General features: G+C 39.4%; 1 protein-coding gene across 1 annotated transcript; it reads right to left on the bottom strand.

Moving 5' to 3' along the window:
- Positions 1-54: 54 nt before the first annotated feature.
- On the bottom strand, positions 55-17,310 carry C4H3orf49 (chromosome 4 C3orf49 homolog). Its single transcript, XM_055135036.1, has 5 exons — positions 17,186-17,310; positions 9,424-9,743; positions 4,334-4,458; positions 926-1,039; positions 55-496 (listed from the first exon to the last, which is right to left on the bottom strand). Exons 1-5 carry the CDS (start codon positions 17,308-17,310, stop codon positions 299-301), a joined length of 882 nt encoding a protein of 293 aa, XP_054991011.1. The 3' UTR covers positions 55-298.
- Between the last annotated feature and the right edge of the window lie 305 nt (positions 17,311-17,615).

Raw genomic sequence — 17,615 nt, 5'->3', positions numbered from 1 at the left:
GTTCCCCTTGCCGTCTGCACTTTCCAAGCCACTGAAACATCTTCCAGCCCTTTGTTGCTGGGGATCCCTGCCAGCCAGGCTGTCAGGACTGCCATGGTGCTGGCAGGGCACTGAAGTTGGAAATCTCAATCTCTACTTGTTGGGGAGGTATCTTAAGTCCTTGAGCCATCTTCCAGGTCCCTTAGAAGTACTTTCTAAGGGTACATTAGGCAGAATACTCTAAAAATTTCTATTCAGCATTGTGTACCAAAAGATAAAAATCTCTCTAACAGCAACTTCTGTGTTATCAGGAGCACAATCAGAAGCAGCAGCAAGTACATGGAAAACATACATTTTTCAATTTATACTTCCTCATAGTTCTTTTGGAGATCCTCTGAAACTGTTTGGAAGACTGAAGAATTTCGTCCCCTAGACACTCACACTGTTGAAGCTCAGCATGTCTTTGGGCCAATAATTTCATGGACTTGTCAGCCACTGTTTCTATGAGATCATCTACCTGTAACAGATAAAAAGAAATTAAACCATGTATTTAAAAGCATTGTCAAAAACAAAAGTGATTGCTGTTATTTGAGAGCCTGAACTGTTACTTCAGGACTTGGCAGACATTTTGCAAGTCCCAAAGTATTATTCTAATTCAAGTCACAGCAAACAGAGCTTGAAAACATACATTTACCACCTAGTGGTAAAGACGATCTCATTTTTTCTTAAAAGGATCCTGTGTGCTTGCCTTCATTTTAATTGAACCCACTTAATATTTATTAGGTGCCCTTAGCAATTCTTTATCTACTCAGAATGCCCCCCACTAATGCTACTTCTTAATGCTAATCATTAATTTTGTCCCACATTCATGTTGTTTAGCAGCTGTGCACCCAGTTTAGCCTAGCCTTTTGCTTCTGAAACAAAAGTAAAAACCTTTGTCCAATACCTGCATTTGAAGCTTTCCTACTGTCAAATCAGATTTTTGGAGGATCTTTTCCATGTTACGTTTCTTTTTTTTAAGTGCTGAAAAGGGTGGTCTCTTTTTTGATGAATATGGAACCTGGCATAAGTACAAAAACATCCAATTAGAAAACACCAACATTATTCCTGTGATGGGGCATCAATAACCGTTCCTACCCTAGGGACATTTTCTTCTAAACTAAACATTTGCCACCTCACAACAGTGGACTGGAGAGCATATTCACATTATTCTCTATGCTGCATGTATCCCCTTTGTGCTCAGAACACTCTTTGAAGAGATCTATAGGGTGCAGAGAAATGAGATTGTCTAGCCAGGGATGGGGGAGGAGGGGAACCGTAGTTCCAGGAGAAAAAGCAGGTCATTTGTAAGGGAGGAAGAAATTGCTTCTGTGGCTGCTAAGTACAGTGCGAGTAGGACTGCTGTGGACGAGTGCCCCAGAAATCTCATTACCAGCTTTCCTTATTTTCATGGTAGGCATGTTTCTAAACATAAAAAAAAAAAAAAGAAGGCTCTGGGTTCTTTTCACCCAGTGCTCGATGATTTTCCTGTCATCCTTGGCTTGCTAGGTCTAAGTGCCTATTCTAATAGTGTTGCTATTGGAAATCTTTGCTAGGTCATGGCTCCTAGCTAATGTGCCTTTAAGTCTTACTGGGTTCATTCTTCCTTTCCCTTGCACTCAGGGATTAGCATGAGAAATATAGTAGGAGCTCTACAAAATTAGGATCCCCAGGCACATCTTCATGGGACCTCCAGCTTGCCTAGGAAGAACTCACTGAATCTCCCCCCAAATCCATCTAAAGTTAAGACATCTCTCAAACCCAAGGATTTTTATCCTACTAAGCAGTTGCCACACTTGATAATTACTACGTGATTTCTTCGTCTGTTGAACAATTATAAGGTCAGATGGCTAAAGGCCCAGGACAGTTGTGTGAAATAGGAAGGGCTGCTGTAGAGTGTATGTGGAGCGAGGGGATGTGTTTCCTAAAAGGTGACATCCTCTGCAGTTTTGCTGTGGCCGTAGACCTTACAGCCTTAGTGTTTCCAAATTTTATAATTTTTTTTCTGAAGAAAACTGAAAATTCTCATTTTTTTATTTGAAAGACTTGTTCTTGGCTTTGGGGCTACACCTGGCTGTGCTCAGGGCTTTTTCCTGGTTTACTGAAATTGTAAATCAGTCCTAGTGGGGCTCAGGGAACCACATGGGGTGCTGGAGCTTGAACCTGATCAGCCACATGCAAGGCTTATGATAAACGAAATTTTATATGGGCCACACCCAACAATACAGGATCTGGGGACCACTCTCTGTGGTACAGTGCTGAGACCTAGTTCTACGGCACTCCAAGTTCAGGTAATAGGGGTTGTCAGGGTTACAGCTAGCAGTGCTGGGAGGAGCCATAGAGGGCCATGCATTGAACTCTGGGTCTTGCACATATGAGATGTTCTTAGCACTTTGAGTTGTATCCCCAGACCTGATGAACTAAAATTATTTGTTTATTTATTTTTAAGTTTGGACCACACCCAGCTTTGCTCATGGCTTGCTCTATGTTCAGGGGTCACTCCTAGAGGTGCTCGGGGACCAAATGGGATGCCGAGGATCGAACCCCAGTCAGCCACATGCAAGGCAAATACCCTTTCTGCTAGACTATCACTTCGGCCCCTGGCCTCATTTTACATCTACTCTATCACTTTAAGTTCCATAAAACATGTACACTGGCTATGTTCATAGTCCCCAAACTAGAAATTTCCAAGCACAATAGGAATATAATGAACCTAGCATTTAAGAGGCAAAATCTTAAATATTGGTGCCTTCTGACATTGATGTTCCGGAGCAGTGCTGTTGAGTATAGCTTTGTGGAAACTGGTGACACGTGGGAGTTATTTTTCTTTTTTTAAATGTTTTTGGTTCAGGAGCCACACCTGGTGGTGCTCAGTACTTACCCTTGCTCTGCACTCAGGGACACTCCTGGCAGGTTTGGCAGCACTCCAAGGTGCTGGAGATGGAACCCAGGTCAGCTGTGTGCAAAAGGAGTATTCTACCTCCTGTACTCTCTCCAGCCCTCTGACATGTGGATTTTGAGCTCCCAAAAGTAGATAGTGCAGCAGAGGACTAAATTTAATTTTAATCACCTCAAATAGTTACATGTGGTTATTGGCTACCATGACGGACAATAAAATTAATATCATAGTTAAGTCATTTAGAGGAATGAGTCCAGAGTTAGGTGTTCCTGGGTTTGAAGCCTGGCTCTGTCACTTGTCTGGACAGATGGCTTAACCTCTCAGTGCCATCCCTGAAATAAGGATAGCATTGCTACCTATCTCCTTGGGCTATTGTAAGGATTAGCTGAGTCGAGATAAAACACACAGCGCCTACAATATAGCCAGCTTTAGGTAAATGCTTGATAAAGTTAAATTAATAGGTTTATTTTTTTAAGTCTGGGCAAGTTAGCCGCAAATTTAATGACTACAGATCAGTACAGGCTTTGATTTGGAGAGTCCTAGTTATCTCATGCTGTTCTGTCTATACGATAAAGGTGACTTAATATTATGCAATATTATATACATGTGTATGACATCTATTTATGTTTTAATTTTGACTTAAGATGAAATTAAAATTTTAATTCCTCCACCACATTGGCCATGATTGAAAGTCTCAAAACAATTCATAGCTATTGTATCAGGCGATATATATGCTAGCACCTTCACAAAGGATGGCGGTGCTGCTCTAGTGAATTCTTCATAAAGCTTGCTCACAGACCAGATATACCAGCTTGGTCATTGAACAGTGGACAGTCACTCTATGGCATGAAACACGGCTGCCCAGGTTGTAGTAGTAATCAATCATAGTTAGAAGTAATTGAGCAGATTGTAGTGGTAAGTGAATTGCAGCAGTAATGAGTTCAGATTTAGAAATTGAACATTTTGAGCTCAGATACAGAGAAATCAGATCTGGAAAGCCTATATTTTATGCCTAAAGTTCTCAGAGAAGAGACATAAGCTGTATGTTTTACGGTATTAATGTGAGGGACTGGAGCGATAGCACAGCGGGTACGGTGTTTGCTTTGCACGAGGCCGACCCGGGTTCGATTCCTCTGTCCCTCTTGGAGAGCCTGGCAAGCTACCGAGAGCATCCCCGCCCACGCGGCAGAGCCTGGCAAGCTACCCTTGGCATATTCAATATGCCAAAAACAGTAACAACAAGTCCCACAATAGAGATGTTACTGGTGCCCGCTTGAGCAAATCGGATGAACAATGGGACAACAGTGCTACAGTGCTTATGTAAGGGACTTGTGGTAAGAGAGAAGGTGTTTCTGACACTTCTGAACACATACTTCTGTGTACATCTTTGGGAGCAGGTTTATTGCAGCCTTTTACCTTTTGCAGTCCCGAAGGCAAGGATGTCACAGACAGCCGCTTGGTGGTTCTCCTGGCTTGGAGAAGTGTATTTCCTTGGGTTATTGCCTCTGTCTCTGCTTCTACAACATCAAGCTGTATAGTCGCTTAGAAAGAAGGGGAGAGGGGGGAGGGGGAGAACCTATCAGAACATGATGATAAACATATTTTAGTAGAAAGCACTCCCAAAAGACTGCATCTTATGCTCCCTCAGTAGCTGTTCTCCTGGGCTTCGGACATCCAAGAGGGATGAACTTTCCCAAACCACACTGCACATTCCTCACACATTCCATGAGCATGACCTCAGGAACTGGTGCCAAAGGACCTCTCTGTCTTTGATATTTCACTTCTGTCCTCCATGGCTTCTCCTTTTGACTATCAGGCAATCAAAATATCTAATTTTTAAGATAGTCCTTTGAATATTTGTTGTTGATGGAAACAAAGCTTAAGTCTATTCTCAAGTCATATGACTCCTTGCCTATTCACCTATTCATTCATAAGCCATCTTATACTTTTTCAAATATTCTCAAATTCTTGGGATACCTGGATTCAATTGTTTCCTTTTTTTAAAAAAAAAAATTGGTTCTTAACGTAATGTCCCCACTTACAAACTAAACTTTAAAATTCTGTGGTGAATCAAGAAACAGTATCACAGAAACTAAAATTAATACAACAGAAAGCAAAACCATGTTATTGGTGGCTGAAAGTACTAAACTTCCCTTTTAAGTAAGATTTTCTAAAAGGACAGAAATGAGGCTCTTTTTTTTTTCTTTTTTACACAGAGGGATTAAGAGGCTTTGGGGAAATGGTGTTTGAAATTCTCTTGTTAGCATTTCCACACTGTCTGCACAGTCATCTTATGTTGCAGATCTGTGAGAGGAACTTTTCTAGGAGCCAGGCTCCTCAGTGAAGCAGGACAAAGGATGGCGGGGTGTGGGGGTGGGGCTCCATCTTCAACACAGGCACTCCACCCAAAGATTCCTTCTTTCCCACTCTCCACTGTCCAGCTTTTATGCAAATCTCATAACTTCTCATCTTCACTGTCATGCTAACCCAAGCTATTATGATCCCCTGCCTGAATAAATGTAGGAACCTATTTAGTTTATCCACTGCATACATCTGTTCTTATCTTTCTCCAATCTAGTCTCAGCTGGAACTCTTTCATTTTTTCAAAAAACATTTGTGTTTGTGTTTTATGTAACCCCTGTCTGTGTTGTGGGCTAACCCCTGACTTTGAGCCCAGGGATGAGTACTGGCTGGAGCTCAGGGGTCCATATGGGGTGGGAAGGGGTCCAACTGGTTTAGTTGTTTGCAAGGCAAGCACCCTGGATCTCAAAATTGCAAGTCAGGTGGGATATGACACAGGGGTATGGAAGGGAGTTCCTGGGCACAATGGTGGAGTGAGGTGTGGTACCTTGTGTCCACCAAGACCATAGATGTCAACACCACTGTAATCACTTTCATTACCTTAATTATAATTTTTTTTTAATGAAGAAAGATATAGGAGGAAAGAAACCAAAAAAAAAAGTTGCTAGTCAGGGGCCTAAGTGGTAGGACAGCAGGTTATTGCACAGCGTCAGCCAGGTTTGATTCCCAGAACCCCAGGTGGTCTCCTGAGCCCCACCCGGAGTGATCCCCGAGCAAAGAGCCTGGAGTAAGCCCTGAGCACCACGACTGGGTGCAGGCCTTAAAAAAGCAAACAAACAAACAAAAAAATAGTTGCTACTCAGATTGTATAAACCTGTAGTTTGAAAGTTATTCGGTGGTTTCTTATCACTTATAGAAGGAAGTTTAAGATTATTTTTTTTAAATAGGGGTTGCTCCCTACAGAGTCTAGCACATGTTAGTCATGCATTCTTAAAAATAATTGTTTCAATTTGGGACCACACCCAGTGATGTTCAAGCTTACTCCTGACTCTGCACTCAGAAATTACTCCTAGAAGTACCTGGGGAACCGTATAGGATGCCTGGGAGTCGAACCAGGTTCAGCCATGTAGTTTACTCCTGACTCTGCACTCAGCAATTACTCCTGGTAGTACTCGGAGGACCATATGGGATGCCTGGGGATTGAACCTAGTTCAGCTGTGTGTAAGGCAACCACCCTACCCACAATACTGTCATTGCAGCCTTCAAATAAAAAAACTGTTGGACTACACCTGATGATGCTACTTCTAGTTTTGTGTTCAGGGATTGGAGTTTCTTTCCAGTAGTGCATGGGGGACCATGTGGTGCTGGGGAGTGAACCCGGGCCTCTAACATGGAAATCAAGCACTCCAGCCTTCTGAGCTATTTCTCCTATCCCAAGTTCAAAATTCTTAATGGGCCTTACAATACCCTTACCATCCATTCACCAACCTTTCTCTACTTCAACCCCTGGATTACTTCTAGTATTAATTATTGCCTAATGTTATCCTTCCCAATCTATTGCTCTTGTTGCTCTTCAGATGTCAAATGAATTGTCTGTTCTCGTTCTTGTGGAGAACTTTCCTGGGATTTTTTCCCCCCTAAAGTTAGAGCCCTTGTGGTGTGTTTCAACAGTGCCCTATGACTAAATGTAATTATCTGCATACCTTTGCAATGGACTAATTAGACCATAACTCCATGGGTACAATACTTGTTCTCTTTGCTACTCCATATCTAATATTGTGGTTGACATCTAATAGGGTGCCAGGAATTGAACATCGGTTAACAATACTTGTTTTAAAATGTCAAGTGATCAATACGGAAGAGCACCTGTCACTGAGTCACAGTTGAAACAGGATTATGCTGTTTGAGCTGTAGTCTGAAGGACAGGCACAGTTGCTGGAAAAATACTAGCAGAGAAATTTGTTATTCCAACTAATATATATATATATACATATATACATATGTATATATACATTTGTTCGAGTGGGCACCAGTAACGTCTCTCATTGAGAGACTTATTGTTACTGTTTTTGGCATATCAATACGCACGGGTAGCTTGCCAGGCTCTGCTGTGCGGGCAAGATACTCTTGGTAGCTTGCCAGGCTCTCCAAGAGGGGCGGAGGCCCCGTGATATATATATTGACCCACAGATTCGGAGGAATTTGGTTCTGTATCCTGCTAGCCTTGGTGAACATAGAAGACTGTCCTTTCAGTTATTTTCAACAGAAATAGGACAAGTCATGCCAGATAATTGCTAAACGCTAGGATGTTTGAACTAGTGAATGCTTTTTAAATTTTTTTCTTTTTCCAAAAAAGATTTTTTGTTAGAAAGGGCAACCATTCCTTTGGAAGCCCTCAGGTTTGTTAGTTTTGGTTTTTTTTTGTTTTTGTTTTTGCACTGTAAAAGGCCATTAAAGAGATTATTTAAGGCAGTGAAATTATTCAGAATGATACTATAATGGTTACTACATGATATGATGAGCTGTATAGGGCAAAGAATAAATCTGGATGAATGCTATGGACTTTATTTTATTTTATTTTGTTTTGGCTTTGGCTCCATGTCCAGCAGTGCTCAGAGCTTGCTCCTAGCTCTGTGTTCAGGGGACCAAATAGGGTGCCAGCAATTGAACACAGGTTGACAGCTACATGCTAGGTGCTCTGGCCTTTAAACTATGTAACTTAATAGCAGTATATTGATATTAACTAATCAATTATAACAAATATCCCACATTAAGGCAGACCTGGGAGTTATTGTGGCTCTACCACTGTGATGTAACTAACACAAATCTTTGGTTTTCCACTGCATAAAGTCACATTATACTACACTGCATCCCCAATAGCACCCCAAAAGACAAGAAAATACTTAGTTAAATGTGAGCCCATGCCATTGAAAAAAATGACACAAATAGATTTGGTTGGCACCTGGTAGCCTCACAATTCCATTTTTAAAAAAATAAAGCTTAAAAAGCAATTGAGGGACTGGAGTGATAGCACAGTAGGTAGGGCATTTATTTGCCTTGCATATGACCAACCTGGGTTTGATTCCCAGCATCCCATACGGTCCCCTGAGCACCACCAGGAGTAATTCCTGAGTGCATAAGCCAGGAGTAACCCCTGTGCATCGCTGGATGAGACCCAAAAAGCAAAAAAAAAAAAAAAAAAAAAAGCAATTGAACCTGTTAACACTAAGACAAAATTAAAGGGAAAATATATATCTGCTGAAAGATGTTAATAGTAAGGGAGTGTAAATGTAAGGTAAGAATATGAAATATATGGATTTTCTGCTCAATTTTTCCAGCAAACCTAAAAGTACACTAAAAGATAAGGCTTATTAATTTTTCAAGCTATTAAGAAAAATAATATTGTTAACTATAACTCATAGGACCACCTCCAACATGTCACAAAAAAAAGATTTAAAACTAACAATTCAAATGCAGATTCTTTCCAAAGCCAATTGGAAATAGATTCAATAAAATAAGATGTCCTTTATAACTTAGCACTAATAAAATTGGGGGGAGGGGGTTTGTGCCCTACTTGGTAATACTCAGGAGCTATTCCTGGCTCAGTGATCAGGAGTGACCTCTGGCATTGATCAGGGGACCAGTTGGACTTCTGGGGTCAAACAGGGGTTGGTCAATGTATGCATACTATTGAAATTAAAATGTTGGCATACTATTCAAATAAAAAGTATATTTATAGTATAGTATGCCAATACTATTTAAATAAAAAGGGACTTGAGACTGATTACACTGGATTGGACTGGGTTTTAGTTCAAAGACAAATTCAGAACTTTTCCATATATATATGCATATACAAATCACCTGAGGGTCTTTCTGAAATGTGGCTCACTAAACCTGGATGGAACCTGGGAGTCTGCATTTCAGACAAGCACCCCGTAAAGTCCTACATTAGAGATCAAGATCGGTCTTTTTTTTTTTTTTGTCACACCCAGTGATGCGCAGAGGTTATTCCTGGCTCTGCACTCAGGAATTACTCCTGGCGGTGCTCCGGGAACCATATGGCATGCTGGAAATTGAACCCAGGTCAGCTGCATGCAAGGCAAACGCCCTACCTGCTGTGCTATCTCTCCAGCCCCAAGATCGTTTGTTTTAATCTTACTATTCCAATTGAATTCAACACTGAATTAAAAATTGCCTTTGATTACCATTCTGTGAGTGCTTTCGTAGTTTGGGTTGGGTAAATAACTTGGGAGATGGAAGCTCTTTGACAATTCTAGGAAGAAGGCTCTGTGAATCTGAAAGGACAGGTTCTTTGTGCTCCAAACTGTCTCCATTGGTATTTGCAGGTTTGCTCCTATGTTTGCAGGTCAGCACCTTCCGCCAAATAGTCTTCACTTTCTTCATCAAGTTCTTTTTCTCATTTTGCTGGCTTTCATGGAATTCCGTGTCACTATCATTAGACAATTCATCTTTGGGAAATAGTATATTTTTATTTGCTAAATTGGTAGATACAGCTCTATGCCACCTAAAAAATATATAAATAATTTGTGTTAGGAAAATGACAAGTAAGAAAATAATAATTTAAATAATCAATTTTGAAACATCACGTAGGAAAAAAGATGCAATTTCAATATGGAAAACTGAAGATAAAAAATCAAATAGCAGCAAAATAAGTCCAAAGTCACTAATTGTCACTGAAATGTAGAGACAGTTTAATGACAAAATACTCTGGCCATGATTCATTTAATCCTCATAGCACCATGATAGATTATATTGTGTTTATTTTATTAATAAATGTAATGTATTATCTTAGTTTTACTAAAAATATGATAGACTATATTGTTTTTGCTAAACATTGTTTAGTAACTACACACTGTTTAGCAAATATTGTTTCACTAGACAGGTATAGAGAGGTTAAAGTGATTGATCAAAGACAGAGTTCAGATTATAATCCAGGCATAAGTCTGTTAGAATAGCACCTCATATTGGCAAATTAACCATCTTATTTCAATTTTCCAGACAGATCCATGTAATTTCAGGTAATTTTTGCTAGATTTGGTAGTTTCGAGGCTATGGTAATGAGAGAAGAAAGCCTACCCAGGTGGTCAATAAGGAACGCTCTTTGAGGGTAGTGGGGATTGGGCCATACCCCGAAGAGCTCCTGGATCTATGCCCAGGGATAACTCCTGGCAATGCTGGCATGGGATGGGGGTGAAGGATATGTAGTGCCAGGGTCAAACTGCATGCAAGTCAGAGGCCTTAATCCCTATACTATCTCGTCAGCACAGGAATGTTCTTCTTCTTTTTTTTTTTTTTTTTGCTTTTGCTTTTTGCGTAACAGCCTGTTATTCTCAGAAGTTATTCCTGGCTGTGCACTCAGAAATCACTCCTGGCAGTGCTTGGGGTTGCACATGGGATGTCAGGGATTGAACCAGGGTCAGCAGAATGCAAGGCAAACACCCTACCCACTGTATTATCACTCTAGCCCCGGGAATATTGTCTTACAGATCTAATTTACACAGAGTACTCATTCAGCCCCTTTCCTCCATCCCTCTCAGAGAGCCTGGCAAGCTACCAAGAGTATCCTGCCCACACGGCAGAGCCTGGCAAGCTACCCATGGCATATTCGATATGCCAAAAATGGTAACAACAAGTCTCACAATGGAGACGTTACTGGTGCCTGCTTTAGCAAACTGATGAACAACTTGACGACAGTGCTACTCATTTAGCCCCAACAACCTGAAACATTATTTCCAAAGTTACCACTTTCACCATTTTTAGTAATAAAAAGATTACACTTCTTAAAATCTTTCTAAGAACTAATCCCCCTAAATTCTTTAATGTGCACTATCTAACTTAAAATTGGATAATCTGTCATATCCAATTTACAAGGAAGGAAATCAAAGGTTGGAAAGATTAACTAATTTATGGCCAGGTAGTCTAATCCCAAAGATTATGTTGGTAATCTCTAGCGTGAACATCACCTATGCCAGCATTTCTCAACTAAGACCCATATGATTCCCAAGATATTTGAGGGGGCTACAGACTAAAAAGCAATAAACAGCACTTGCTGTATGAGAATAATGGTCCAACTGATAGTACAGAAGGGCCGTAGAAAGGAAATAATATTGAAGGGAGCCTTGGTTGGAAAAACTGCAAAACACTAACCTACACCATGTAACCACTGTTAAAATAATACTCTCTATTATTTCTTAAAATTTAGCATCATTATCTTTATTTATTTGGGTGGGGGAGTTGGGCTACACATATGTCCGGCTTTGCTCAGGTCTTACTCAGGACTCTGTGCCTAAGGATAAGCCCTGTGGTGCTCCAGACAGCAGTATTGGGGATCACACCAGACTTGGCCACATTCAAGGCTCGTGTTTGACCTTCTGTATTCTCTCTCTAGTTCATGATCCCTTTCAGCATTAATTTTTAGTGTTATTTTACTTTAAGCACCATGGTTTTCAATACTGTAAATGGTAGGGTTTCTTTCATGAATTATTCTAGCACCACAACCACCACCACAGTGTCTGCTGCCCTGGACACTATCCCAGTGTCCCCACCCCATCTGTTTCCCCCCCAGCTCCCCTACACATAAGCTTCTTCCTGATGACCAGTTCTCAGTTTCTGTTGCTTTGGGCATTTGTTACTCTCCTGCTACATATTTTTATATCCCACATACAAAGGAGATCACTCTGTTTCTGTCCCTCTCCTTCCGACAAACATTGCTCAGCATGATTTTCTCCAAATCCATTCACGAAGCAGCAAATTGCATGATTGCATCTTTTCTTATTTCAGAGTCATATTCCATTATACAAATGTACCATAATTTCTTTATCCATCGTCTGTTCTTGGATATTTGGTTTGTTTCCAGATTTTGGCTGTTGTGAATAGTGCTTCAGTGAACCTAGGAGTGCAATGTCTTTTCTGAATTTGGACCCTTGGGATGGATGCCAAGAAGTGTAATTGCTGGGTCATAGAGGAGTCATTTCCTAGGTTTTTTATGAGGAAGTGTCTGCATTGTTTTCAGAAAAGGCGGGATCAGTTGATATTCCCAACTAATGAAAAGGGTTGAAGGTCTCTTTTCCCCACATCCACTCCAACACTGATTGTTTCTGTTCTTAGTGAAGTAACAGTATCACTGGTGTAAGATGATACCTCATTGCTGTTTTCATTTGCACTTCCCTGACAGTAAGTAATGCTGAGCATTTTTCACTTTTCCTTCTGCCATTTGTATGTCTTCTTTGAGGAGGGTTCTGTTCTCTTGTCCTCATTTTTTTAAATGGGGTTGTTTTAATTTTGTAAAGTTCTAATGCTTTATTTATTATGGATCTTAACCTTTTATCGGATGAGTGGTGGGTAAACATTCTCTCCCAGTCTGGGAGTCATCTTTTTATTCTGGTCATTATTTCTTTTGTGATGCAGAAACCAACATGACCAAGTAGAATGCTTCCATGGAGTGCAAGGATGATTTAATAAATGCAAGTCAATTAATGTAATACATTATATCTATGAAAGTAAACTAAAAATCATATGAGAATATCCATAAATGCAGAAAAACACCTGACAAAATAAAACAACATTCATGATAAAACTCAATAAAATGGATATTGTAGACATTTTTCCAGCATAGTTAAAGCCATTTACCACAACCAAAACCAACTATCATACTTAATGGTGAAAAACTGAAAGGCTTCCCCCTGAGATTAGGCACAGACAAGGTTGCTCATTCTCATCACAGATATAAAAAGCATTCAGATTGGAGAGAGGCCAAACTCTCAATATTTGCATATGACATGACACTGTGCTTAGAAAATCCTAAATATGACAAAAAATGGGCCAAAGTGATAGTACAGCGGATAAGACATTTGCCTTGCATGTGGCTGACCTGGGTTCGATTCCCAGCATCCCATATGGTTCCTCAGCAATGCCAGGAGTAATTCCTGAGTGCACGAGCCAGAAGTAATCCCTGTGCATCGCTGGCTGTGACCCAAAAAGCAAATATATCTATATATAGATATATATGACAAAAAACAAAGAAACAGCCTATAAATAATAGAATTATACAATAAATTGGCAGGCTACAAAATCAATGTGAAGAAATTCGTGACTTTTCTAAGTACAAAGGAAATCAAAGAGAAACAAAAATTTTCAAAGGACCATTCATAATTGTGCCTCAGAAAATAAAGTACCTAGGAGTCAGTTTAACAAAAGAGGCAAAAGACTTACACAAAGAAAACAATAAAATACTACCAAAGAAATAAGAGAACAAAAGGAAATAGAAAAACATCCCCCATATCCCCTCTTCATGTATTGAAAGGATTAATATTGTCAAAATGACAAACTTGTCCAAAGCATTATACAGATTCAGTTCAGCACCTATAAAATATTATATATATTTTATGCATAATATAATATACAATGTATCAGTTATATATAAATATACACATATACATATATTTATATATAACATGTATGTTATACTATGTGCATTATATGTAGTTTTGGGGTCACACCTGGCAATGTTCAGGGCTTAGTCCTGTCTCTGCACTCAGGGATCACTTCTGGTGGATTTGGGGACCATATGTATTGCCAGGGATCAAACCCAGGTCAGCTTCATTCAATGCAAGCACTCCTACATACTATACTATATCTCTGCCTCCTCTCATGATATCTTTAAGAGACATAGAAATTTATACGGAGTAATAAAACCCCTCAAAGAGCCAAAGCAATCCTACGGAATAAAAAAAATAAGAAGCTCCTCTTTTTCCCAACTTCAAATTATACCAGAAATTCCAATAATCAAAACAGTGTGATATTAGAATTAGGACAGACTTAGAGACCAATGTAATAGAATCAAGAGTTCAGAGAGAGCTCTTCAGGTATATGAAGGGATAATCTTTGATAGCACTGCACTTTGGCACTGTCATCCCGTTGTTCATCGATTTGCTCAAGCAGGCACCAGTAATGTCTCCATTGTGAGACTTGTTACTGTTTTTGGCATATCGAATATGCCACAGGTAGCTTGCCAGGCTCTGCCGTGCAGGCAGGATACTCTCGGTAGCTTGCTGGGCTCTCTGAGAGGAATCAAACCTGGGTCGGCCATGTGAAAGGCAAACGCCCTACCTGCTGTGCTGTCGCTCCAGTCCAATCTTTGATAAAGGGGCCAAAAATATGAAGTGGAGTAAGGAAAGCCTATTTAGCAGATGGTGGTAGGAAAACTAGTGGTCAAATGCAAAATAAAACAAAACAAAGAAACCCCAAAAAACAAACTTCAGACTTCTTTCAGCCCTGAGCAATGGTGGGCATGGCCCCAAAACAAAATAAAACAAAGTGATATCACCTGTATATCACCTTTTGAGGTTTATTTTTTATACTCAGCATAACTCTCTGAGGATTCATCTAGACTATACACCAACCATGGTGATCCTTATTTTTAATTCATTTCCAAGATGTGGTTGTATCACACAGGTTAAACATTCATTCTATGGAAGATATTTAGATTGTTTACTATTTGGGGTTAGCATACATAAATCTGTTATAAACATTTGTCCACAGGTTTTTGTTTTATTTCTAAACTACATTACTTCTTTTTTAAGTCTTTGTTTTTATTGAATGACCATGAATTTTAAGTTACAAAGATATTTGTGATTGTTTCAAGCATACAATGTTCCAACACCAACCCCTTCACCAGTGTCTACTACCCTCCACCAATGTCCCCAGTTTCCCTGCTGCCACCCAGTCTGCCTCTGCCTCTGGTTGGCACATTTCCCCTCCCACATTGTCCCAATATTCCCTCCCCTAACACATCCCTCTGACCCCTGACCCACTTCCTACTGAAGACCTGCTCTTCATTTCTACTGCCATTGGGTATTTGATATTCCCCTATGAATTTTCTTGATATTTCATGGATGAGAGAGATCATTCTCAGACTATTTCCCTCCCTCTGATTTCATTCAACATACACTCTACATACATGTAGCAGCAAATTGCATGATTTTATCTTTTCTTATGGTCGAGTAATATTCCATCTTGCATATGTACCATAATTTCTTTATCCAGTTATCTGTTCTTCGACACTTGGGTTGTTTTGTCTTTTTGCCACACCAGGCAGTGTTCAAGATTACTCCTCATTCTCTGTGATTAGGGATAACTCCTGGTAATGCTTGGGGGGACCATATATGAGATACTGAGGATTGATCTCAGTCAGCCTCATGCAAGGCAAGCAACTTATCTGCTGTACTCTCTCTCTGTCTCATGTGCCCAGACGTTTAATAAGGATATAGATCTTCATTTCTTGGGTGAAAGCTCATGTTTTTTATTACTTTATATTATATCATTCTATGGGCAGCTACTGAGAGTATCTTGCTTGCATGGCAAAGTCTGGCAAGCTACCCATGGCATATTCAATATGCCAAAACCAGTAACAAGTCTCACAATGGAGACGTTACTGGTGCCTGCTTGAGCAAATCGATGAGCAATGGGATGACAGTGACAGTGATAGTGATATCATTCTATACCATACTTATGTTACATATATTTTAATAATGTATTAGAATAAAATGTTCAAGATCTTCCTAAAATAGCTTGATATCTCTAGTAGCATACGTAATATTACAGTATAACGTATTCTAAACTGTACATAAGCCATTCAGCTTCTCTGTAATCACGATAGGAAATATTTTGTAAGAGACTAAACACCTACTTACACTTATAGTCACTTTCATCAACAATCATTAATGAGGTAGAATTAATATCCCATGAATCTTTCTGAGAACCTTTTCACCAACCCCTGCATCAGAAATACACTCACAAGCAGTGGGAACACAATCCAACTACGGAAACATGCCACACAGAAACTTTATAGGACATTTATGAAAGCTCTTAGGTAGAACAGACAAACGTAAGGAAACTGAGTCTCAAAAATGAATCTTCTATTTCCTTCCCCATTCCCAATCTAGTTCTAACAATTCACGATAGTCATTTATGCCACATATCAAACTTTCACAATTTCTAGTAAAAAAAAAAAATCCTCTCTTCTTAAGTTGTTGAAAATCTTGGTAGTAAGTTACTTGAAAAAATTGCTTTCTTTTCACCTCAATTTAATATTGGCACTTGAAATCTCTACAATCTTAATTTTATTCATGGATATTCAGAAGTTTGACGTTTCAGGCCTCATGAAAACATTTGACTTCAATGTCAAGTTGAAGCTAATGCTTTTGAATCTGTTGAGAAGGAAGCTCAAAGAAATTTGAGAATAAATCACCACTCCGCACTTCCAATTTTAAGCATGTATTTTGTATTTTCATATTTCTATGATTGTTTCAATGGCAAAAAGATCAGGTATGGCAGTTCAAATAATACACAAAAGAACTTGCAAATAGTATGTATGGAATATGATTGTAGTATTATTTTAGCAGCAAAGATTACTGGTGAAAGGAACAGAAAACCTTGACCAGAGACTTACCTGAAAGATTATATTGTTGGATTTTCAAAATGATGCTTTAATGGAATGAATGGTATATAAAATACTGAGACTAAAATACCAAATTAATATTAGTATTCATTTCAGTTTCATGCTATATTAAAATAAAAATTAAGAAATTTAAGATTTTTTCTACTACAATTGAGATATTTTTCTGATCAGGATGAGTGGAGGGAGGTTGACACTGATGAAGGAATTAGTGCTGAAACATTATATTCCTGAAACCAATAGTGAATAACTTTGTAATTCATGTGAATTAATAAAAAAATAAATTTAAACACAAATATTTTTTTCTGAGCATAAAATGAGTCTCTAGTGGTGGCACTAGGCTTCCTGATCCAAAGTATAAATGCAGCCTTCCTGTCCCCGTCCACAAAGCCTTAATTTCTAAGTGCACATTTTATCACAATGAGTATTGCTTAATGCAAACCCCAAAGCTTCTCATTCAATATAGAATAGGACAAAGCCCACTTACTTACCTTTCAATGCCCTTCCTTTTAAATGAACCAGTTTTCTTTCTGGGATGTTGGAATCTTCTGTATTGGCCAACTTTTCTATAAGTTACCCTGAAGCGTTCTGGTAGACATAGCTGAGTGTGTTCCATTGCTGTGAACTTGTAATAACAGTTTTGGATTGGGTGGATGGGTGGGCTTGTTTCAGCTCTTAAATTCACTGAAAAATCATTCCCTGACTATTGAGGCAGTTTAAACTTATGGGCTGTTTAGGAAAAGCTTGTAGAAATATTTGGAACCTCTTTCAAAAAGCTTGTAGAAAGATTTTATTCCCTTCCAGGTGTGATAGACATCATTTGTAGGGCCGGCCCTGTTTGCCATTTAACTGTGGGCGCCAATGATGCATTTGACGCAGTGGTGGGAAATTCCACGCCACCCTGTGGAACACATTTGCTGG

The sequence above is a fragment of the Sorex araneus genome, chromosome 4 (genome assembly GCF_027595985.1).
Source record: "Sorex araneus isolate mSorAra2 chromosome 4, mSorAra2.pri, whole genome shotgun sequence".
Taxonomy (NCBI): domain Eukaryota; kingdom Metazoa; phylum Chordata; class Mammalia; order Eulipotyphla; family Soricidae; genus Sorex; species Sorex araneus.
This window is presented reverse-complemented; position numbering and strand designations above follow the sequence as displayed.